At 40.5% G+C, this 22,992-nt stretch overlaps 2 protein-coding genes across 5 annotated transcripts; both read right to left on the bottom strand.

Annotated features, from left to right (window-relative positions):
• Positions 1–547: 547 nt before the first annotated feature.
• cnot4 (CCR4-NOT transcription complex subunit 4) lies at positions 548–13,421 on the bottom strand. Of its 3 annotated transcripts, none has more exons than XM_023352193.1 (13): positions 13,298–13,421; positions 9,358–9,583; positions 9,007–9,204; positions 7,548–7,634; positions 7,284–7,385; positions 6,720–6,845; positions 6,470–6,594; positions 6,172–6,378; positions 6,031–6,088; positions 5,685–5,940; positions 4,012–4,515; positions 3,594–3,827; positions 548–1,909 (listed from the first exon to the last, which is right to left on the bottom strand). In XM_023352193.1, exons 2-13 carry the CDS (start codon positions 9,529–9,531, stop codon positions 1,578–1,580), a joined length of 2,403 nt encoding a protein of 800 aa, XP_023207961.1. In that variant the 5' UTR covers positions 9,532–9,583; positions 13,298–13,421; the 3' UTR covers positions 548–1,577. The 3 variants fall into 3 exon arrangements, with proteins under 3 accessions (XP_023207961.1, XP_023207955.1, XP_023207972.1); XM_023352187.1 differs by having other exon boundaries at positions 13,188–13,421; XM_023352204.1 differs by lacking the exon at positions 548–1,909 and adding an exon at positions 2,906–3,145 and having other exon boundaries at positions 13,188–13,421.
• Positions 13,422–14,287: 866 nt separating this feature from the next.
• Positions 14,288–22,841, bottom strand: LOC102233731 (pseudouridine-metabolizing bifunctional protein C1861.05-like). Of its 2 annotated transcripts, XM_023342941.1 has the most exons (19): positions 22,818–22,841; positions 21,670–21,752; positions 21,462–21,576; positions 21,186–21,360; positions 20,643–20,754; positions 20,251–20,357; positions 19,987–20,113; positions 19,556–19,676; positions 19,019–19,104; positions 18,720–18,850; positions 18,578–18,637; positions 18,431–18,494; positions 18,245–18,339; positions 18,027–18,155; positions 15,864–15,978; positions 15,638–15,775; positions 15,352–15,518; positions 15,183–15,265; positions 14,289–15,086 (listed from the first exon to the last, which is right to left on the bottom strand). In XM_023342941.1, the coding sequence occupies exons 2-19, from the start codon at positions 21,746–21,748 to the stop codon at positions 14,891–14,893; spliced, it is 2,100 nt and encodes a 699-aa protein (XP_023198709.1). In that variant the 5' UTR covers positions 21,749–21,752; positions 22,818–22,841; the 3' UTR covers positions 14,289–14,890. The 2 variants fall into 2 exon arrangements, with proteins under 2 accessions (XP_023198715.1, XP_023198709.1); XM_023342947.1 differs by lacking the exon at positions 22,818–22,841 and having other exon boundaries at positions 14,288–15,086; positions 15,638–15,757; positions 21,670–22,558.
• Between the last annotated feature and the right edge of the window lie 151 nt (positions 22,842–22,992).

Consider the following 22,992-nt stretch of genomic DNA (forward strand, 5'->3'; position numbering starts at 1 on the left):
ACTGAATGACGACTGTGTTGATTTCTCCTGGATGAATTTGTTCATCTTTGTGAATACTGTTAAATAGGGAACAGCGAGGGAGAGACGGTGGGAGGTGGGAAGGGTGTGGGGGGGGAGGGGGGTGGGAATGGGGGGCAGGGGGCAAGAGAGAGAAAAGACAGAGCGAACACAAATCAGAATTAAGACTTCAAAAAAGAAGGAAGAAAAAAAAGGCGGCGGTCGGAGAGGTTGATCTCATTTCTAAAGGCTGAGGGCTCCTTGATTTATTACTACGGTACTCGGTACGGTCTTGCAGCACCTCGCTTTGGGATGCGCGCTTGCATACAGCTGCTAAGGGTCGTATGAGAAATTGCGTAACTCTCGGCAGTCGCTCTGCTCTCTCTCCCACTTCTATTTTTAAGGCCTCGTTTGAAAGCCCTCGTGGATCAAACGATGGGACCCGCTGACCTCTTTACTACCCTTGTTTGGATCTCTTGACGTTTCCTCTTCCATCTGGTCACTGGCTGTCCACCCCATCTTATCTGGTGGCTGTTCGTGTTAGGGCTAGCTATTGTAGGTACCACACAGTGGCACTGTGAGTAAAGAGTCTAACCCTAGTGCTCAGGATGTGTGCCGTGATTTCCCACAGCCCCTGGCTCCCTGCGGTAAGACACTGCTCTATCCTCTGATACAGAGGTTCAGCAAAACTCTCCCTCAAGCAGAACGCGAGGGCCCATGGGAGCCCCTTTACTAAAGAGAGTATGAGCCAAGCGGCCTCTGATGCGGGCCATTTGTGCCCGTACCCAACAGGGAGTCCATGCATAGCCTGTGCCCTAAACTCCTGCAGCATCTGAAAACGCTCTCCAACCCGATCTCTCCTTTTCTCCCTCCCTCCCTGCCCTTAATAGTTTATAAAACCCACTCTCGTTTAATTCATCTCTCTCTCACCTCGACCGATCCCCAACGAGGCTGCAAGGTTGAACCGTTTCAGTCTCCTGCTCAGACGGGGCGGGAAGGGGGGAGAGTGAGCGTCTTTGGGGCAAAGCTTCAAAGAGCAGATTCACAGCTTCATTCCTCAAAAAAAACTAGTCATGACTTCGACTTTCCAAAAAACACAAATGTTATCATGCGTAATCATGTTAATTTATTCTTTTTTTATATATATATGTTTAAGAAGACCTCACTTCTGTTAATTTGTTTCTTTTGCCAGTTTGTGGAGTTAGCTCGTGTGTCACCGCTGGGCACTTTAATGCTCTACTGATTCTTGTGCTTTCTGCTGACGGTAAAGCTACACAACGAATCCCATGTTACGCCCAGAACTAGGTCTAAAGGTGATGGCGGCAGACGAAGGGAACTGGATAACTGTGTGCCACAAACAAAAACAAAAAAAAACAAACAGGCCTTCAGAGTAGACACAAAGGAAGGAGGAAGAGAAAAAAGAAGAAAGCAAGTTTGTTATTTTGTTAATTTTTCATACTCTGCAGATTGGTGTGTATTGCATTGGGAGAGAAGGGAGAGTGGGACAGGATAAGTGGGTATAAAGTGGGGTGGGAGGGTGGGGAAGAAGGGAGGAGGGTAGGATGTCTGCTCCAGTCTATTCAGTGGCGATCCACGGCGGCACTCTGTAGTAGCTCTGTGGCGGGCTGTCCTGGGGGTCTGAAGGCGGTCTGGAAGCCTGGTGGAGGGGAGTGGAACTGACCGGTGGGGTTGGCTGTGGGAGGGGGCAGGTAGGGAGCCCAGCCGCTGGGGGCTCTGTGGTGGAGGGGGAGGTGGCCGTCGAGAAGGCCGCTGTGGAGGGGCTGTGGGGGGGCGGGCGCCGCGGAGCCGGCAGGACCGTCCATCTCTGTTAGCGCCTGCAGGGACTTGAGCCAGTGTGGCGGGTTGTCGTCTTGGAGACAGTCTAAACTGCTGCTGGCCGAGGCGGGGATGCCTGCGGTGGAGACAAGTGACAATGGCGCTTCAGACTTTTGACTGGAACAGAAAAGCCGGTCTTTTCAGTCACGCATTTTGAAGAAAAACACAAAATGGCTGCGCAGTTTTTACACCGTAGAGTCGTCTGGGGTTGATGGCGACTTAAGGAATATGAACATCCAAACGATTGACCGGTAAAACAGGAAAAGATGTAATTTCCTTTAACCACAGATTTTTTAACACCAATTCTGTTTGGGAAAACAAAAGATGAGCAAGATGTGTGGCTTGTTACACCTTTATATTAGACGAGCATAAAAACCACTATACATATATATATATATATATATATATATATATATATATATATATATATATATATATATATATATATATGAACTAATCAAATCTGGACCAATTATAGATTTTACGGGAGTTTTCCTCAAAATATTGTTAAACTCTCATCTCCTATTGTGGGTTTATTCTTACAAATACACAACCAATCAAAGCTGTCTCTTGAATCATGAATGAAAAATTTGATTACTGGCAACAAAAACACCCCCAAAAAACAGCGTTGTTGCAAAGACCAGCAGAACTTTATTAAATCTGTGGCAATGTGTCCATTAATTACAGAGTAAAATCTGTTGTGCTGAGAATGAGATGTTAATCACATAAATCAGTTTGCATTTATCTGTCCATTTACTACATGAAGTGAGACGCTACGTTTTATGTGGCCCAATTTGAAAATGGCTTCTGTTCTCAAATCTAAACTTTTACATCTTTTCCATGAATGTCAGGCGACTGGAAATACAGCTGAAACCAGGTTTTTACATACACTTTGTAAAATAATAATAACAAATAAAAGGCTTATCAGCTTTTTCTCCACTTTCAATCAAGGCTAAAAGTCACCTGCTAAGAGTTGACTTTGATTTGTAACTGGAACATTGATCAATATGTTTAATGTATATTTGCTTGATGATGGAATTTGAAAAAATGTATTGCTTGTTTCATAATTATTATGTTTTTATGGTGTAAATCACTTTGAACTGCCTTATTGCTGAAATGTGCACTTGACTTATAACATGTGACCAGAGTTTAGGTCAAACTGCGAGAGAAAAAGGGTTCGTCTCTTTGTTTGGGTTGTCAATGTTAAAGCATGTGATTCATCTAAAAGATTTTAATATTCAATAATACAGATTAATTGTTTTACCTGCTCTCATCGTACGTAGTTCAAAGCAGCGCCTTACACGGTCTTGTACTGCGGTCAAATGCAGTCACAAACACGAGTGATAAGATGAGGAAGGAGAGTCACATGTTGTGCTCAGCGGCACATTTTGCTTTAAAAACCACAGCAATGAACGTTTAGCCCTCCACGCAATGGTGAAATATCCTTCACCAAAGCTCAATCAGTTTATAGTTTACATTTCCAAATGACATCTCAAACAATTTTGAACCCTATTTTAACCTTACTAAATATGACAACCTGAAAACCAGAGATGTTTGCTTTGAAACAATAAAACACTTTCTTATTGTTTTGAAAAAGCAAGTTTTTACATCTCCAGCTGACAAAGCCAAGCATAGTGATTAATCACAGCCCTAGAGTGTGATTAATTAGATTAAATGTTTTAACAGATTCACAGCACTGTACTTCATGCATAATGCATAGGATTATCTGTTCAGAAGTCGAGTCCAGCCGACATTTTTACCTGTGATGATAGCAGGATCCATCCAACTGGCCGTGCTGTCCCAGCTGAGGCTGTGCGAAATGCCTGCCGGCCCCGTTGGCCCGCCGATGTGGTTAACACTGTTGGAGGACGAGGAAGATGAAGAGGAGGAGGAGTTGGGGAGGCCACCGAAGTTGATATTGATGTTGGGCAGGAGAGCTCTCAGTCCGTCCTGCCACTCTTTCACATTTAAGCCGTCTATAGAGCTGCTGTTTTCTGCAGGACGGGACAGAGGGACACGGAAAACAATCAATACTCGCTAATCAAAAACACCCATCTTTGTGTTAAGCAGAAGTGTTTGCGTGTTGCGATATTAAATGTCTTTCTAATGTGTCTCGTCTAAATTCTGTCTCAACACGCACTACCTCTGTGGAGCACATTAAAGCGACCTGGCTGGTACCTGAGATGGGAATCCCGCCTAGCCCTGTGTTGTGCTGAGGGGGCAGATTCAGGTCCAGGATGTTACTGTGTGAGGCAGCACTGGCTGAGTGGTTCAAATGTGCGAGGTTATTTCGTGTGGGGATGCCCATCCAGGGGTGTCTGGTGGCGGGGGGCTGCTGCTGCTGCTGACCGGCCTGGCTGTTGTGGCCGCCAGGGAAACTGAAGGAGCTGTAGATGGCTCTGTGGTGGAGCGGGTGGACGCGCGGCAGGCCACCGGGGAAGTGGTGGGATGTGCTGAGATTGGACGGCGGCAGGCCCGGACTGTGACCGCTCCCATGCGCGAGCGGCCCGGGAGACGAGGGGCTCTGATCCTGAACCGATAGCTCCTTCTCTATCAGGTCGGCGAGAGCCTTTCGGGTGACGTCGAAGGGGTCGAAGCCCAGATCGTCGTCCTGCTGTTTGCTAGAGGAGCCGAAACCGAAGGCCGCTTGCCAGTCTGTTGAGGAAGACACTGGTATTGTGTCTTTCAAAGGAGAAGAAGGTAGTTAGTCTGATTACCAGATGCCAAAACTTTAATCAGAAAGGTACATTTGCATTTCAACAAAAGTAGTTTTGTTAATTTACTGCATCTCCTCTGACAGTCCAACAGCCACTGTGTTAGGAAGACAGAGATGCAAAATAAAGCATTTGCACGACTAGACAGTGTTTTGTAAAAAGACCTTTTTCACATTTCATCACATTATAACTACAAACGTTAAATTTGCCATGTGCCGGGATTTCTTTTCTGGTTGGTCAACACAAACTAGTGTAGCAGAAGAAAATGTGATGGTTTTCAAAGTTTTTGTGCAGCGTATACTTGTATTCACAAAACAATACCTGCCCATTATTCTCGACAAAACACCAAAAGCTCAAACAAGTCTATCCTTTCTTATTGTCACAGATTCTGCAGATAATTTATATCTGGACTGTGGTATGCTTTGAGCCAAGTTTAATTGTAGCTAGTGTTTAGTGTACTTCTGGAAGGTGAAAATCTGACTGCACTGTGTCAAACCAACCAAACCCTTCGAAAAACCTGTTCCTCCCCCTCGCCTGTGGAGGCACTGTACTAAGAATCACTGAAGGAAACAACACAAAAACCTCTGATGAAGACACTGAGCAACTTCCTTCTTCACTAAATGTAAACACAAATGGTGTAGTGTCACATTTTAGCAGTGGTAAGTTTTCTCGTTTATGTTTAATAAAAGGCCATGAGCCATTTCTCTCTCTAGATTAGAAGCTAGACTCACTCTGAATGTCCTTTGTTTTTCTCCACACCTTCAGCATGCTGACCACAGAGAGTTTAATTTTGGTCTCCTGTTACAGGACCAATTTCTTCCTTACAGTTGTCATTTTCTCCAATTGTGGAAAATTGCAGAGTGGGACTTTTTATAGCTTTCCTTCCTTCCAGATTCTTGGAATCCACAAGTAATAGTTAGATACTCCCACCTGAGCTCTGGATCTCTGCAAATTGTTCTATTTTGTGTTGGACAAAATAAAATCCCAACACTGAAGTGTGTGGTTGCTACATAACAAATGTTAACACATTTAAGGACAATTCTGGTTTTGCATAGCTAACAGTAATTTTTAGGATGCAACTTTAATGCCCTCAAAGTTTAATGAAAGAATTTACAAGATATTCAAACTACTCAATACCTGATGTGAAGAGTATCTGTGGTTCTGGTGTCATGGGCCAGTCGGAACTGCCCCGGGAGGAGCTGGGGAAGGGGGGCAGGCCAGCAGGGAGAGGGTTTGGGTGTCTGAAGTTACTGTTGTCTGAAAAAAGTGACTGGGACTCTGCCGCAGCACCCTCAAAGGGCGAACGGGCCGAGAGGTCCGACATGCTGATGGGAACCACCAGGATGGGTTTCGTTAGACCCGGAGGAGGGGAAGGGGAATCGCTTGTGGGCATCTGCAGAATGAGAGGAAGACAAACTGCACATAAGAGATCCGACTCTGTCTGATTTGCTTTGGATCAAAGGAACAAGGCTGCTTGCTTCACCTGTTGTAAAGTTTCTCCATTGACCATACCAATCGATTCTGGAGGTTTGTCATTGGGACTGCAGATAGAAATTGCAAAAACAGATCAGGAAACAAAAAAAAGTTTACAGCAGAACAGATTGGTTTGAGGTCTCTCCATTACCTATTACTGTCACAGTTGGAGGAGAAGGGGGATAAGGTGGGACGCTGGCCTGGACCCAGCTCTGATTCTAGCCCATCTGAATTACTAGCTTCCTGGTCTAGATAGTCTAACAGCGGAGGGGACTTGCGGTCTTCTGAAAGTCCGTTGACCAGTTTGTTGTGCCCCGACAGCGTCGGCCAGCCTTCTTTACCGTTGCTACTGTTAGTTCTGTTATAAAGCAGGAAAAATAAATAAATTCAACCATCAAGCGCTACGCTGGGAGAAAGCGGCACAGAAGATAAATAAAAACAGGACTAACCTCTGTGCGGAGTTGGGTTTACTCTTTGACTTTTCTGTTCCACAAGCTGGAGGTTGTAGAAAACCAGGATTTATTTTGTAGAGGTCTTGGAGGAGTTTCTGCTCATACTCTTGATGTTTCCCCGCCTTAGTACAAGTTCAAGATTAAACAGATGAATACAACAAGCACATAAAAGAGTCACTTTAAGCAAGAAATCTAAAAAAAAAAACAACACACTTTACATATTTTAATAAGAAAACCTTAATCTCACCTGCATCTCCTCTTTAGTAAAGCTAGCTGCTTCATCTCCCAACTCATGTAGATACATACAATCAGGTTTGGGACATTGCATACTTTTGAGGAAGTAACTGCAGTATTTTGTTGTGCCTAAAGAAGCCTGTAAGGGGGGGAGAGAGAATCAAATCCTACTGTTAATACACAAGCATTACAATAGAAAAATATATATACAGCTCTGGAAAAATTAAGAGACCACTGCACTGGTCTCTTACACTGGTGGACAAACCTCATGGTTATTCCACCAAATATTGTTTGACCATTGACCATTTCTCATTTTCTGCAAATAAATACTAAAATTTTGATTGGAATTTCAGAGACATATTGTCAGTAGTTCACAGAATAACAGAACAAGGTTCATTTTACTCAAACATGTACCTATAAAAAGTAAAATCTGAGAAACTGATCATTTTAAGTGGTTTCTTAAATTTTTCCAGAGCTGGATATATATATCTGATGGCAATACAACTTCTGATTACATTCAACACACAAAATGAGAATTTATAAAACCACAGTGGGCAGTAGAAAACCCAAGGATTACCTTGAGTGTTCTCCCGTCGACGACCACATTGTTCACACACTGTATTGCTCTTAAAGCGTCTTCGGAACGGATGTAAGTGACATAAGCGCTGGCACTGGGCCCCTGAACGGCGAACAAAATAAAAGCAAACAGATTAATCAAACAGACGATTCACGGCTGTTTTAGGTTCATGTGATGCCAACTATTGGCTCAGTTTGCGTCCAACTGATCACAGATGTGTTCATAAACACTGAAGCTTTAAATAAACCATGATTTATTCCTCACCTGTGAACCTGCGTACGATGTGCTGTTGTTGATGACCACTTTATGGATTTTCCCAAATCGCCCAAAATACTCTGGTCGCTTTAGGACCTGTGAGGAGAAATCAACACAAAATGTGTCAGTTCTTTCATAAACATGCTAATCATTTACAATCCTACAAGAAATTGTGTTCAGCGAGAGGAGAGAAAAGAACCTGACAATTTTCTCTTAACCTTCAAATTGAAAACAGAAAATAAACCAGAATTTTTTTCCATTATTGATTTCTAAATGCATTAACCAGCTGCATTTACTTTCAAGGTTTATACACTTTTCCCACAGTAAAATTCAAGCACTTTTCAAGCATGTCAAAGGTCAGTTTTCAAATGTGTCCAGCAACACAAATGAACTAAACAAGACAGTTTCAATGCACCATTTTATGATATAATTTATTACTGTTATTAATGCTATTATAAAAATTTAAATGTCTCTCTCTCACACACACACACACTATACACCTGACTGGTCTAAGAACAAAACACTAACTTAACAAAATAAAATCCCCCAATTTCAATAATGTTATTAAATGTATAAAATATAAGACAATTTTTTATTTCAATGACACAGACACATCATTGAGCCATTAGGAATAATAAATATTTATCACATTGAAACAATCCAAACAAATTGTGTTAAGGTAAATGACCTTCTTGATCCAATTAAATCTTTTTAAACACAATATACAAAGAAAGTTGCAAAACAAAACTCTAAAAGCTGTTCTCACTAAGTTTTCTGTTATTGAGTAAATATGAATAATTTTGGTAAATCTAACTGACCTGAAACAAGACACGATTGGTCTCATTTAACTTCAAACGGTGAGAAAAAAATGTTTGTGTCTTTTATTCTGCATATGACAATATCTGGTTTCAACTGTAAATAACATTTTTCCAAATTTAGACTTTTAAATCAAGCGTCAGATTGTACTTTATTACAATCTGATGCTTGCACAGTTTGATTATCAATCACTTTCAAGGACTTTATACAGAAATCAAACATTTTCCAAACCTTGAAAACACCTTGAAACTCAAGCCTTTTGACGGATTTCAAGCATTAGTATGAACCCTGTAATTTGATGCATTTTTTTTATTTAATTTTGTTCAAAATTAGATAAAGGCAATGGACATATATGTTGATTTATGAATTGCCAAATCTTGAAATCCCTTTAATTTCTATTGGATTAAAAATTATGTGAGACTGTTTAAAGGTTCTTGGAAAAAAACAAATCTGAAATGACAAGAAATCAGTACCAGCAAGAAAGATCCTAATAATGCAGTAGGACACCACCTAGTGGTGACTATTTTTTTAGTATGTGACAAGTGTAACAGAGAGCAACTTTGGTTTATTACACATCCTCTCCCCAATAAAATGTTCAACCCAGCATTAAGGCACAGCATATTCACTTAAGACTGTAAACTGCTGTACTCACTTCAGGATCAGCGAGCCGCTGCGACAGCCCCACCACAAACACCAGGTTCCTCTGGACCACTCTGACACTCGCCAGATGCTTGCGATTTTCTGTCACCTTCTGCTTTTTCTCGTTTTGTTTCTGCTTCTTTTCATTCTTTATCCTCTGGATTTCCTCCTGTGACAGAGGCTTGTACACGGCGGGGTCCTCTGGGTACGGCTGCGCGACAAACAGAAATCAGATAGTGATTTATGGGGAGTGGAGAGTGTATAACATGATGAACTTAGGACAAAAAAAAAAAGAGCGTTTGGGAGCACTAAGCAATCAGTCCTGCAGATGAAATTCTCTTTTGTGATAAATCTCTTTGTGCACCTTTCTGCAGGCGGGGCAGAGGCCGTTCTCGTCTGTGCGGATGCGGTGCCAACAGAAGCGGCAGATCTGGTAGCCACAAGTGCAGGGGAAGAAATTGACGTCATCAATCTCCAGCGGCTCCATGCACAGAGGGCACTCCATGGGGTCGTCCTTCAATTCAGGGCTGTGGGACATCCTATTGCACGGCGACGTTGAGAAGTACTGGAGCTGGTCACAGAGCACAGGGCTACGAGGAGAGAGGAAAAAAAAACGTACAGGAACTCCATCTGGATATAGATTAAAAACAGCCAGTATATGTTGCTTAAAGTGTTTACTTGCAAAGGAAATGTTAGCTACTGGCTAGGTCAGTTTAATAGGTGACGAGATCAGTGCTGCAGTTTCTATTGTGAGATAAATTTGAGGTGAATTTGAATGACTGTGTTCAACCAAAAAAGCTGACTAATCTACAGTCTTCTCCAGAACAGCAGAGTGCATTTAAGCTTTTGTCTTTTCAAACAGGATGCTGTGTAGATGGCATGAAACTTGTCAAAATTTTCATCAAACCTACATGCATAAATTAGATTAAAGTACATTTTTGTACATTCAGCACAAGGACAAATGTTTACAAGGGAAAGCAGACACATTTTGGTCACTCCAACATGCTTAGTAGTAAGCTTTAGCATCCTCAGGAAAATAATAGGACAGAGCAACCAATGTGTGCATTTGCAATTGGGGGGAGAAACCAGCTTTAAACCTTTACACCAGGGGTCTCAAACTCCAGTCCTCGAGGGCCGCAGTACTGCAACTTTTAGATGTGCCTTTGCTGCACCACCTGAATAGAATAATTAGGTCATTAGCAAGGCTGGGAGAACTGATCTACACAAGAAGGAGGTAATTAAGCCATTTCATTCCAGTATTTTGTACCTGTGGCACATCTAAAAACTGTAGGACAGCGGCCCTTGAGGACTGGAGTTTGAGACCCCTGCTTTACACCATTTAATTTTTTATTAAAAAAAACCAGACCACCTTGAGTAACATGAAATCAGCAGGTGATGTTGATGTCAAAGTGACAAAGATCTATTCAATTTTCAAAGTGCTGAAGTGGGAAAAAACCCACACAGGGCTAAATATTTCATGTAGCAGTCTTGATAAAACTGGAGTATCAACTAGAAAGCAAACTTCACAAATTAAACTGTTCAGAAACAGAACGTCAGCAGAAGTGGATGCACAAGTATAAAGCGATCTGCCAGCAACATTTCAAGGGCGGAGGACATCAAAAATAGGGACCGAAATGACAATGAGATTTAATACACGTGGTTTATCGGGCCTTCCCTGGTCCTTTGAGATATTCTGAAACAGAAAACAACACACCGGTCTGCGTGTCTTTGGAAGTGTCAATACGTGCAAGTCACTGAACGCAAGCAGACCCGAACAACAAGTCTTTCTCTCCCTTCTATACGGTATTGCTAATACAACCAAAAGCTTCACATTTACAGATCAGCTAAAAGACAGGACAGGAAGTTGAGAACTAATGTTACCCCAAAAGTAAGAAAAATCAACCTCTATGGATGTTCATTTAAATGTTATTAATTTCTGTTAGCTGCTCTTGAGTGAAGAAATCCTTTAACTGTGAAAATAAGGCAACTTGGAGCGTAAAACATATACTAGGATGCATTACAGACAACTTAAGGAGCACCTTTTTTTAAACTTATATTAGTGGCAGCTCAATCAAGTCTTAAAGTGGTTTTGTCCAGCATTGTTCAGGCTTTTGAATGTTTTTTTAAGCTTCAATTTAGAACTGAAAAGCTAAATTTCAAAACTCTTTCAGCTAAATCACAGCAATTAAACTCAAAGTACAGTTCACCTGGAACTACTTACAAGAGCAGCATTAGCCCTTTCTAACACAACTCTTACTGCCCTAGAGACAAATAGTCTTTCCAGACTCAGCAGCCTCTGTTTTGTTATTTGGTGTAAGAAAAATAAAAATAAAATAATTTTAAAAAATTACCAGAGATGTTACTGTGTTTAGGTTTTCAACTGAGATGCTCATGTAGAGGTTGAATATTAAAAGTGCTTTGCTATTAACAGCTGGTGCCAAAATAATCGCTGCATAAAATAAAATACATATAGAAGAGGAAGAGTGAGAATACGCCCATGTGATTTTACAGATGTCTTTTATAGGCACTTACAAACAATGCTAATATGGGCCAGTTTATAAAAAGTTATGATTTTAAAATGATCCAAGTTTATGTCATGCAGTCACTACAGTTTAAAGTCATTAATCAGATGTGAAGTCCTAGAGCAGGGGTCCCCAAAGTCGGTCCTCGAGGGCTGGTATCCTGCATGTTTTAGTTCTCTCCCTGGTGGTACCAACAACGTTTTCAGCATGTCAATGCTCTTCTTAGGCCTCTAATGAGCCATCATTTGATCCAGGTGCATTAAACCAGGGAGAGAACTAAAACATGCAGGTTGCCGGCCCTCGAGGACCGACTTTGGGGACCCCTGTCCTAGAGTGACCCCAGTAACTGTTGTGTTCCTGTTTCCAATAAAATCAGTATTTTTCTGTAAATACCAATGATGGAGTGGTATTTTTTACTCAATGTTATACGCTGAGAATCTCGCCCATGCCTACTCCAACATTGTGCAAAAATAATGCAACAAGGAGGTTATGTAATAATTATGGTAGGCCTAGCTGACATAAACAGAAGCTCTCCCTAAGAAAGCATTAAATACATCTGAACATGAATTTTATCAGACAACTAAGGCAATCTGAAAGCATTATCTGAGGACGTGAAAATCCGTTATGGGTCTCACTTTACAGCACAGTGACATAAATATGTGTATATATCAAGCAAAAGCCATTGTAACGCTGGTGGGGTTAGGATTTGCTGAAGGGACTTCATTTATGCGGGGTGGGTTAAAACGACCGGCTCACATCATCAAAAAACGAGCTAAAAACAGAACTCAAGCATTTAGGTGTTAATGCGGATGTTGTAAACATCTCTCGTGGGTTGACAGTGCCTGACACGTCATAATACACGTTAAAGGGAAACGTATAACAAGAGAGTTCATTTCTACAGAGAAGGAGAGAGAGAGTTTTTAGCAGATGAACACCAGCGGTGGGTTCTTCGTGACAACACCACTGCCAGCAGACGCACTCTGTGACCAACTCGGACCGACAGAAGCTAAACGGGAGGAAGTTAATTTAGACGAAACGCAAACATTTCGGATGCTTTGGCAGCGGTCCGCTAATAAACACATATTTACAAGTGTATCACCATCTCATTGGCTCGATTATAAAGTCAAAAATACACAGATTTAAACCCCCGGTGGGCGACTTTACAGGCTCTGTCAGAGACCGACTCTGTCTTTTGGATCTGACGTTATGACAGATGTTATTTGACTAACGTTGAGCTAAGCTAACATTAGCTACGTATTGGTAAGAGAAGCCGGTCTGCCTGTTGGCGCGTATCCAGCTCGACCGCAACAATAGTCACAAAAACAACTCGCAGTAAAATTTAGTCCAACCTAATAAAGACGTTCGCGAATAATGAGAACGTGACATGACGTTACAGAGCGCTGAAAGTGACAGCTTGGGTAATGCTAACCGCTTAGCCTGCATGCTAACATTATCACCAGAAATGTACGACGCGGCCTATAGAAGCTAACACTGAACCACTGGCCGTATAAACAACTGACATTGGTCTGAGGAAACACAAATTACCTGGACAGTGATTCGCTGGGTTTGGAAAAAAACTCCAATCACTTCTTAAGTTTGAAACGGAGCCACCTATCTTTTATTCACTGGATGTAGGATGAAACCCGACTTGGCTAACGTTAGCGTTACTTACCCTGTCCGTATTTAGCTTAGGATTCCACTCCAAAGGAGTCACACCAAACTGGGCGGGGGCTGCAAGCCAATGTACCTGAAATGGTGAAATTTCTAAATATGGTCACTTACGATAGCGGTAATCGTGGGGTTCTGTTCTAATCGGGAGGCTGTAAAGATGTTTTGCCCTTTCTTTTCTTGGTATTGTTAAGACAAATTACGCTCAAACCACCATCTTAGCTAGCATTATAGTAGGGAGGAGGGAGTGGAGCAAGTATTCGGTGCCATTGAGTCTGCGCCGATGCAGGACGGCATTATGGGAACACGAGTTTTTTTATATTTTACACGCCCTTTTACATTCAAAGCAGTAAAATAGTACAGTAGTTATGCAATGTAAGGATTTTATTTTTTTTAGCAACAATACATTTCTTTGAAAATAACGTACATGAAAATGAACGTAAATGCATAAAAAATTATTCCAAACAACTGTTCACCTGGACTACTTCCTTATCAAATGTCGGCACTGGTTAGAATTATTATTCTGTAAAAACATGAGCTCCATACCAAATGTTTATCATTCATGTATTTCTGAGGAACTTTACAATCAAATGTATAGACAATTTAACTGATTCAAGACATTCAGTTACAACAGCTTACACTCTGTTCTTTGAGTTTCTACAGGAACATGTGGCTCTAAGTGTAATAATAATAATAATAATAATAATAATAATAATAATACTTTATTGCACATGAGTACAGTTTGCACAACAAAACATTTTGTAACTATATGCTTTCAACCTTGTAGCAAAATATGACTGTTTTTATAATTCTGTATCCAAATATGCTTAATCATGACTGTCTCATTCTTATAAAGTTATCAGTGGCATAATAAAATTGTCTTGTTCTCTAACATGTCATTAGGCTGTAAAGAGAGGGATCTTTGACCATTCCTCTACACAATGTGTCTTGGTTATTCAGAGTCCAGAGTCATCTCTGGTCACTCTATTTCTCAGTACTGAGGTGGTTCTATGTTTTGGATCTCTATCTTGCTAAAAAAAAAAAAAAAAAAAAAAACACCCACCATATTCAAGGACATTTTTTGTTCATTTTATTTCTAGAGACAACCAGATTCGTTTTGTTAAAATTTTCTGTAATTTGATGGCATAAAATTCAAAGTTTCCAAGGAGTTTTGGTACAGAAATAGGACATTAGTATCACATAACCCTTACAATACTTAAAAGTGGGTTTGATTTTTTATTTGTATTTTTTTTAATTCAGTCTCTTCCTTTGTTTAACATCAGAAACACCTGGAGTGTTTGTTGCTGAAAAATATCAATCCTCATATTTTTTGCAAAGCACAATTATTCCTGCTAAAGTCCCAAATAAGTTTAGCAAACTGTGTTTATAACTGTGGTGTTAGGTCGGAAAAGTAATTTTTTTCTGGCCTGCCTTCCAAACAAGTGCATTATATGTATACAAATATCCTAAAAGCTAATATTATTAGAAACCAAACTTGAAATTGTGAGGTAACAGAGTTAAAAATAAGAAAGTAAAATTCAGTTAAAGTACCTTCAAGTATTTTATTATAGAATAATAAAAAGGTAACATACACATTTGGATGAAAAAGCTTTGAGAGACAGGTTGTCTGGTCAAAAGTTATAACAGTTCCTTGAATAATAATTGTGAGACATGAAAAGACACAACGAAAACCCTGGAATTTAAATCTCAATCGAGCCAAACAAAGCCCGGCGTGGGCCATTTTGGTGCCTGGACTTTGCTGGGATCCACAGAGTCTAAGGTGAGTGTTGGTGAGATGGGATGTGGTGATGACAGGGACATCCTCGTGGCCAGGAGGCCCATCCGAACGCAGCTGTCTGTGTCTTTTCTCTGAAGAATCCCTGCCATTAAAGCACCTGCAAAACTTCAAACACAGCAGGAACAGTAACTAATTATGAATAAAATGAAAACAAAGTTGAAGTGGAAGTACAATAAGTAGGGTTAGCTAGAGTTTTTGTACCTGTCTCCTGCTCCTGACACATTCATTGTCTCCTCTGGAGTCACGGTCAATGCTGGGTAGTGTAGCGCACAAAGCTGCCGCTTCTGCAAATCCAAACCCAATAAATAACATCCTCAGTGTTGATGTTGTAAATATCTTCATTATAAAGTTGCATTTAAAAGGCGCATACACTTTTTTGTTTCCTTGGCTGCAGGTCAACTGAGCCTGCTTCGTGCTGGCCACACAGCAGCACACCATCAGGCCCAAGAGTCACCACCAGACAGTGAAGATTCTCCAGAAGAGGGCGTGAGAGAGCCACGGCAACCGTCAGGATCCCATCAAGAGAGGTAGGCAGCTCTGGCACGAAATCAACCACAACTTTAGCTACCATCAGATAATGTGCCTTCTTCACAAGAACTCTTAGCCGTGACTGGTGTGGTAATGCTGTTTAATGCTGGTAGAAGATAAAAGGTTACCTTCAGGAACCGTGAGACCCAGAGTTTTGTTCATCATGCACAATTCTGCCAGGTTTGGAGACGAATAGGACAAAGACTTCCAAGCATCTGAGAGGAAAGGCTTACAAGCCTTTTCTGCATCTGTTGGTTCATACCAAACTGTGACAAACACAGAGATCACTGCTTAAATAATGGCAAAAGTGTCCATCTATGATCATTTATTGGGCCACCATCTCTGTATGCTTACTGTTTAAGTTGTGTTTCCCGGCAAGAGAACAGACATAGTTGATGGTGGAGACGGGGATGTTTCCATCAAGGCACACAATTGAGGCGGATGAAATCTGTTTTTCAAACTGTGAAACCTTTCAAGACACATTTAAGGATAGATAGTAATAGTGCTAACTAAATTTTCCAGGTGAAATAATAATAATAATAATAATAATAATAATAATAATAATAATAATAATAATAATAATAATAATAATAAACAATATGGTGTAGAATTACAAGAATTTATCAAACAAAATGCCAATTTAAAAGACAAAAAAAAATCCCAGATAAAAGACCTGCACTTAATTAAATAAAATGTAGGCAAGTCATTCAAAATACAGGATGAACAAACAGTCCATTTCAGTTTTTAATAAGCCAAATATAGATTTTTAAACATACTGTTGTGATTTGAGTTTCTCTGTGTGTTTATTTTGAGTTCCTGTGTCTCTGAGTCTCCATTTTGTCCTGTCCTCCCCTTGATTGTTCCCTGGTGTGTCTCGTTTCCTTGATTACCCCCCTGTGTATTTAACTCCACCTGTGTTCCTTGTTCCTCGTCGGGTCCTTGTCTATGTGTCCTGTCCATGCATGTAGCCTGTTGCTACCAGTGCTGAGCCCTAGCATTCTGCTCAACTGTGCTGCCAGGTTTTATGGACTTTGGTTATTGTTTGAGCCTATTTTCACCATTAAATCACCATAATCATCTCATCCTGGGTCTGCTGCGTCTGCCTCACCGCCCTTCACCACACCAGTTCACGACACATACATTTTTGTAAAGGACCTAAAAAGGATCACTGCATAATCTGCAACACCCACCACAATAGGACCCTGACTTATGTTTAAAAAGTATAAAAATAAAACCTTCTTTATTTTGCATTATTATAGCATAATACAATACAGAAAGCTCAAAACTTTAATTTAAGAACATCTACTAAGCAAGAAAAAAAAATCCTCTCATAATTAATAAAATTTTTTAGCTAAACAACTAGTGCCATAATTACAGGGAGTGCTACTGTTGATATTTCCCACAACCTCCTTTAAACCCAAAGACACAATTTAATTTCTGCTACAACAATTCACATGGTTGGAGAATTCAGAGAGAATGTTCTTTAACTTTTCCTCTCTGCATAACTTCTCTGGATGCTGCAGACAGACACCTGGTTCTCCATCATTCTTTCTTCAGATCAACCCAAAGATTTTCTAGAGGATTGTTACGGTATGAGGGTGGGGAGAAGGGTTTTTTTTTGTCTGTTGAAACATTTCTGTGTTGATTTGCCTACATCTGATCCTCATTATGCCGACAGATCCAATAACAACCCATCTTTAGTTCACCAGATTTTTATTTGAAATCTCTTGGCGTTTCAACGAGTTTATAATGAATAAATGAATATTTAGCTCACGACAAAGTATTTGTTGCTGAAAAGCTGAATGTTAAGGACCACATACTCAGGAATAACTGAAAAGTCCAGTTAGGGAATTCTCAAAGTTTGTTCTTGACACATAACTGAGACTATTTTCCAGAAATTTCAAGTGGGCGTTATAAGACTGATGTGCTGTGCAGTAGAACAGCTCTATAAGGATTCCCAGTTTATTGTGAAGCATGAAATGTCCTGATTAGAAAGAACTTTGTACTTCTTCTGGACTCCTCCAGATAAAGAACGCCTTTCCCTGTTTACATGGCGTATGTGCAGGTCTTTTGTCTGACTAAAGCTCATGGTTCCTCTTAGTTTGTGATGCTAGTATGACAAGAGCCTCCCAAATGACTTCTTTTTGCATTTAAAATGGTTTCTAGGGGAACTTGCTGAACCCAGTTTGTGCTACAATTTACTATCAGAAAGCTTAAGAGACATTTTTCTTTATCATTTTTACCGTCCTGCTCTGCTCACCGTGCATGGTGGCAATATGGGGTTTCAACCTGCTGAGTGATCAGTGGCTAAGAAAAAGTTGTAAAAAAGGTTCAAATACATTTAAGAATATTTAGAGGACCCATTACCTAAAAATGATGCTTACCGATCTAATGCTACATCAAAATCTGAGGCCGTTTTCAGGGAATGATGGCAGGTTTCATTAGATTTTTTTTTTTTTGCATGGTCAGTAAGGCACTCAGTCGCACACAAAACCTAATCTGCCAGCAGGAACTCACATAGTGTTCTGTAATTTGCTGATGAATGTCCATGTCTCCCAAGCCAAGACTCAGTTCCCCATTGTTGTTGATAACAGCGCAGTACGTTGCTGTGCTCTGCTTTTCCAGTCTGGCCACACCACTTGTGTTCTAAAAGTAAGTTAAAAACATTGTGTTTTAAATTCGCATTCAAGAGTCCAACAGTACTGACTTTTAACTAGCTGTTAATGTTGCCTTGCCATATGTTTGCAGTGGTTAAAAACTGCATCACTGTTTGCATCAGCTCCAGTGGCGGAGATGAACAGCGGCGTCTTTTCTAACCTACTCAGAGAGTCTGGGAGGAAAACACAGGAGATAATATGTGAGAGACAGTCAGACGTATTGACGAAAACGTTTGCACACACGATCAGATAAGGAGAACCAACCAGCGATGTTCCGTCCCACGCCCCCAAACGACTGACAGACGCTTCCTGGGTTTGTCTGTCCAAACTGTGAGACAAAACAGATTCTTAGAACTTATTTCCCTCCGCTGTTCGGAGGTATTCGAGATAAATGCGTGTCGTGACGCTTACATGAAGTGTTTTTGTTTTCCCTTTGGCAATAAAATCAACATTTATTCCTCCTATAACAACCTGTGCAGGAATGCAGATCTTTATTTGACTCATTCTTGATTAAAATATTAAAAATATACACACATAAATTTTTTATACTCACAACTTCTGAGTCATTTGGGGGTTTTCCAGGATGCTGAGCTTGACTTTTTGATCTTTTTTCACTCATCTGCTTTGACAATGCACAGGCTATCTGACTGCCGACTTTAGCATTGTTGTGAATGAGAGCAATGTCTTTAAACATGACATGTCAAGGGGAATATGGCAGTAACCCACGATTTGATCTAGAAAGCTAATAATCTTTGAGATTTTTAAGGCCATATTCTTTACGACATCTTACATTTTCCACTGACGTATTTCCGATAGTAACTTCTGAGAGATTTAGAGGCTTCCAAAGGATACTGGCCTGGAGGGACTTTCCTTGAGTCAACTCGTTGACCTTTTGAAGAATAAACGGTGTTACGTCTCTGCCTGTAATACCTTCAGAACTGAGAAAATCAGAGAGACGACACAAAGAGATGAGCAGACATCGATATGCAGGAAACCAAAAATAGACTTTATGTAAGTAAATAAGTAGCATTTTATTTGAATAGAACATTTCCCAAATAAAATTGAAAAACGCTTAACAAAACACAGAAGAAAAGCACATCAAATGTATACATCACATTAATTTAAAGCTTTTCTGTACAAATATATTTTTAGTGCCGTTTTATGATGATCAACATGACGTGAAAGTAATGGGAGAGATCCACAAACTGGGTGCAACGACCTGAAACAACCGAGTTTTACGGGTCTTAAACTGAGTATGTGGGGCCAACAACAAACACTGATCAGCATTTTGGCAGAAGACTTCGGCTTAACCAAGTCCAAAATATTTTGGGGGTGCTTGTTGATTACCATGCTATCTGAATGCAAACACATATGAGAGACGTTCTGTACCTGACTGCTGTCACTGCAGCTTGCATGGCTTCCTGTATCTGATGGCCAGCGGCTGCATGCTCCTCTGGGATGGGGACTGCTATCAGGAGGCCACTTTCAAGACCCAGAGACAAAGTGCTTGCTGGAAAAACCAAGCAGACGTACACATAAACAATGTTACTGTATCTGTGTAATATCTGCACGCTGGCAGTCAAGTCGAGCTAAGTATACATTTAGGTCAGAAGATTACATCCCGTCATCATCAACATGAATGTGACTTTAATGTTGGTCTTTTAACGATGAACTGCTCTTTTTCCACTGCTGACTGACTATTGGACAAACTCATTTAATTGCTTGTAAAAAGCGAGAACACACTCGTGGATATATTTCATCATCATCATCACGACCCTCAATGTTTAATGAAAAGACAATTTATTTCTGCAATATATTACCAATAAGTTCTGCAGCCTCGCTAGGATTGCGGACATTACACGCAGAGGTGAATCCACTGTTTGGAGTGAAGAATGCTGGGAAATCTTTAGATTCACCATAAGTTGCAACACATACACCTTGTGTCTCCTGTAGACAAATAAGGAAAGAAGTACAGGCTAACCTTCAGCCACACATTACAACCACAGCTATAAATAAATAGTAGGCATGTTTGACTTTATGCTACAAGTCTGCTGAGCATAACAGAATAATGCATATTTCCTCACAAGGAACTCCAGGGTGCGGCCGATGTCCAGGATAGACTTGACTCCGGCAGAGACGACAGCGACGGGAGTTCTGCCAAGCTCTGTTAGATCTGCGCTGATGTCCAGACCTCAAGAAGCATCATTTAGTCAGCGGGAATAAATGTTTTGAGTTTGATTCGACTTCACAGCTAGACGTCTCAAACACTGCACCAAATCAGACTCGGAGATGTTTTGATAACTTAATCCTTCCAGTTTAACAAACTATCGCGAGGTTTTCTTTTTCTGAAAAGAATTTTAATTTAAACTAAACGACAGGCATGTCAGAAAACAGCATTTTTCCTCAAAAAGAACCCTTGTTAGAGAATATTAAAACCCTACAAGTTTATTTTGCAGTGAAGTATAAGTTAGCTCACTGTTCTGTCCATCTCTGTGGACTCCTCCGATGCCTCCTGTCACAAAAACAGGGATCCCAGCTCTGTGTGCTGCAATCATTGTGGCTGAGACCGTTGTTCCCCCGGAGAGACCCTGAAAAATGGTGACACATGTCTGAACACTTTCAAAATAGCAGTAATTACAATAGATTACAAAGTCAAGATGTTTCCAGAAGCTTATACACACAATGCCTTGCAAATGTGTTCATAGCCTTAAACTTTTTTACGTATTTTATAGAATTGTATTGGGATTTTACATCAATCAAAAGTAGCATTTTATGGTGATGTGGAAGGAAACTGGTGTAGTTTTGCAAATGAAAACCTCAAAAGTGCTCAGTGCTAAAATCTTCAGACTTAGTTATCGTTCTTCTGCCGCTTCACCATTATGCATTTGTGTTGTTCTTCCACAAAGCATCTCTTCAAAATACATAAATGTTCGTTGTTGTAATGTCACAAAACGTGAAAACACTTAGGAGGCCTAAATAGTTGACATTTCTGTTAGGGATTCAAAAGTAGCATCCTCACTTTGCTGACAGCATAAGGCAGATCCCGTCGAGACACCTTCAGGGGGCTTTTGGATCGAGCGAGACGGTCAAGCTCGTCTGACGACAATCCGACACAGATTTCCCCTTCGACGACGCCGATCGTGGCAGGAGTGGCTCCTTCTGCTCGCACAATGGCCTCAACCTCCTTTGCAGTGCTGAACAGAAACAGCAGGCGAGCTTATCGTTGATTTGTGAAACTCACCCTGAAAACTTTAAACATCTGATAGTGTTTTGACCTTGGCGTCATACTGGGTACCTCAGGTTGTGTGGGTAGGGCATGCCATGGGTGATAATTGTACTCTCTAGTGCAACCACCGGCTTGTTTTGTGCCACAGCCTGAGACACAGACGGATGAACGTTGAAGTGGAAATCTGAAAGAGAAGAGATAATCAGCATTACCAGCCTGCAACAAACAATGTGGACCATTTCTCAGTGCTGAAGGTTTAATGAGGAAGTGTGTTCACCTTTGCTCCTCGCAGTGTTTTGATAGAGCCTCACGTCTCTTCTGAGGATGAACTGGAAGGCTCTCTTCAGGTCCTTCATTCTGCTGAGATTTTTGTGATAAAGCCTGATAACATGCAGACTTTGAATAAAGCAGTCTAAACTCTTACGCTAGTCAGTTTCATTAAATCAGGTTTTAGGCAGCTGGAACTCAGATTTTAAACCAATTAAACATATCACTCCAACCTATATTGCTACTTTTCCCAAAGAAACAGTTACAAATTTAGCTATTGTTACTGTTGAGAAACAGAGGAAACCGCTTACCAGCTGCTTATTTAGAATTTATGAGACAATACAACTCAAAGATTAATTGATGAAGGAAAAAAATATCAGAGGTCAAGTTTCAAAAGACTATAGCTATCAAAAGTGTAAAGCAGAAGATTTCTGGAAAATGATATTCAGAAAATATCTGCCATTATTAGAATGAAGAACAATTTTACCTCAGATTCTCAAAGAGTAAACGTAGTCCTTGGCTTCTTGCAAGTTTTTTTCCAGTTTTCAAAGTGGGTTTGCCACTACAAGGTACAGATCCTATTCAGCCATTGTGGGGGCTTTTTTTTATCCCAGTTATCTGGCACAAACTCCCATCACCCTTTTCCCCTTTTCTGGGGCCACTCTCACAAATAGACACACAAATACCCAAACAGGAGCTCTTTCATTTTGCTTCTTCTCCATGGCACACAGCAACAGCAACAAAAGGAAATTCTTAAAAACTGCACATTGGAGCAGAGATGTAGTTTAATTGCCACGAAAGAAATCCTCTTTAGCCTCTGTATACAGAACTAGCTTGAAAACAAAACCAGTTCTTTGGGTTTTAATGCATGTTTTAGTTTTGAGGATATTTAAAAAAAAAACTTTCCAAAGGGGAAACAAAAAAAACATATTTAATAAAAAAAAACAAGCTGTGAAAAATAACTAATACAAGAAAGATTTTTTGAAAGGAAAACAAAAACTTTGTCCAATAACATGAAATAAATACCTAAATCCAAAGTAGTTATAGCATAATAGGAACATACATAGCAGGAGACCACATTTTGCAGCTTATTATTATTATTTCCTCAAACCAGACCTTTATCAAAAACAGATTCTCCAGAAAAAGTTTGAAGCTTACCTTCTCTTGTCCAACGAAAATGCAACAAACTTTGGCCAGGGAGCTAAACTTTGACCCAAACACTATTTACACAGCCCACAAACGTCAAGCACAGATCTCTACTGTCTGAGCCGTAACCTGCCAAAAAGACTACAATCACTGTGATATGGAAAAACAATGCAAAAGACAATCCAAC

Source organism: Xiphophorus maculatus, chromosome 2, assembly GCF_002775205.1.
Source record: "Xiphophorus maculatus strain JP 163 A chromosome 2, X_maculatus-5.0-male, whole genome shotgun sequence".
Lineage (NCBI taxonomy): Eukaryota > Metazoa > Chordata > Actinopteri > Cyprinodontiformes > Poeciliidae > Xiphophorus > Xiphophorus maculatus.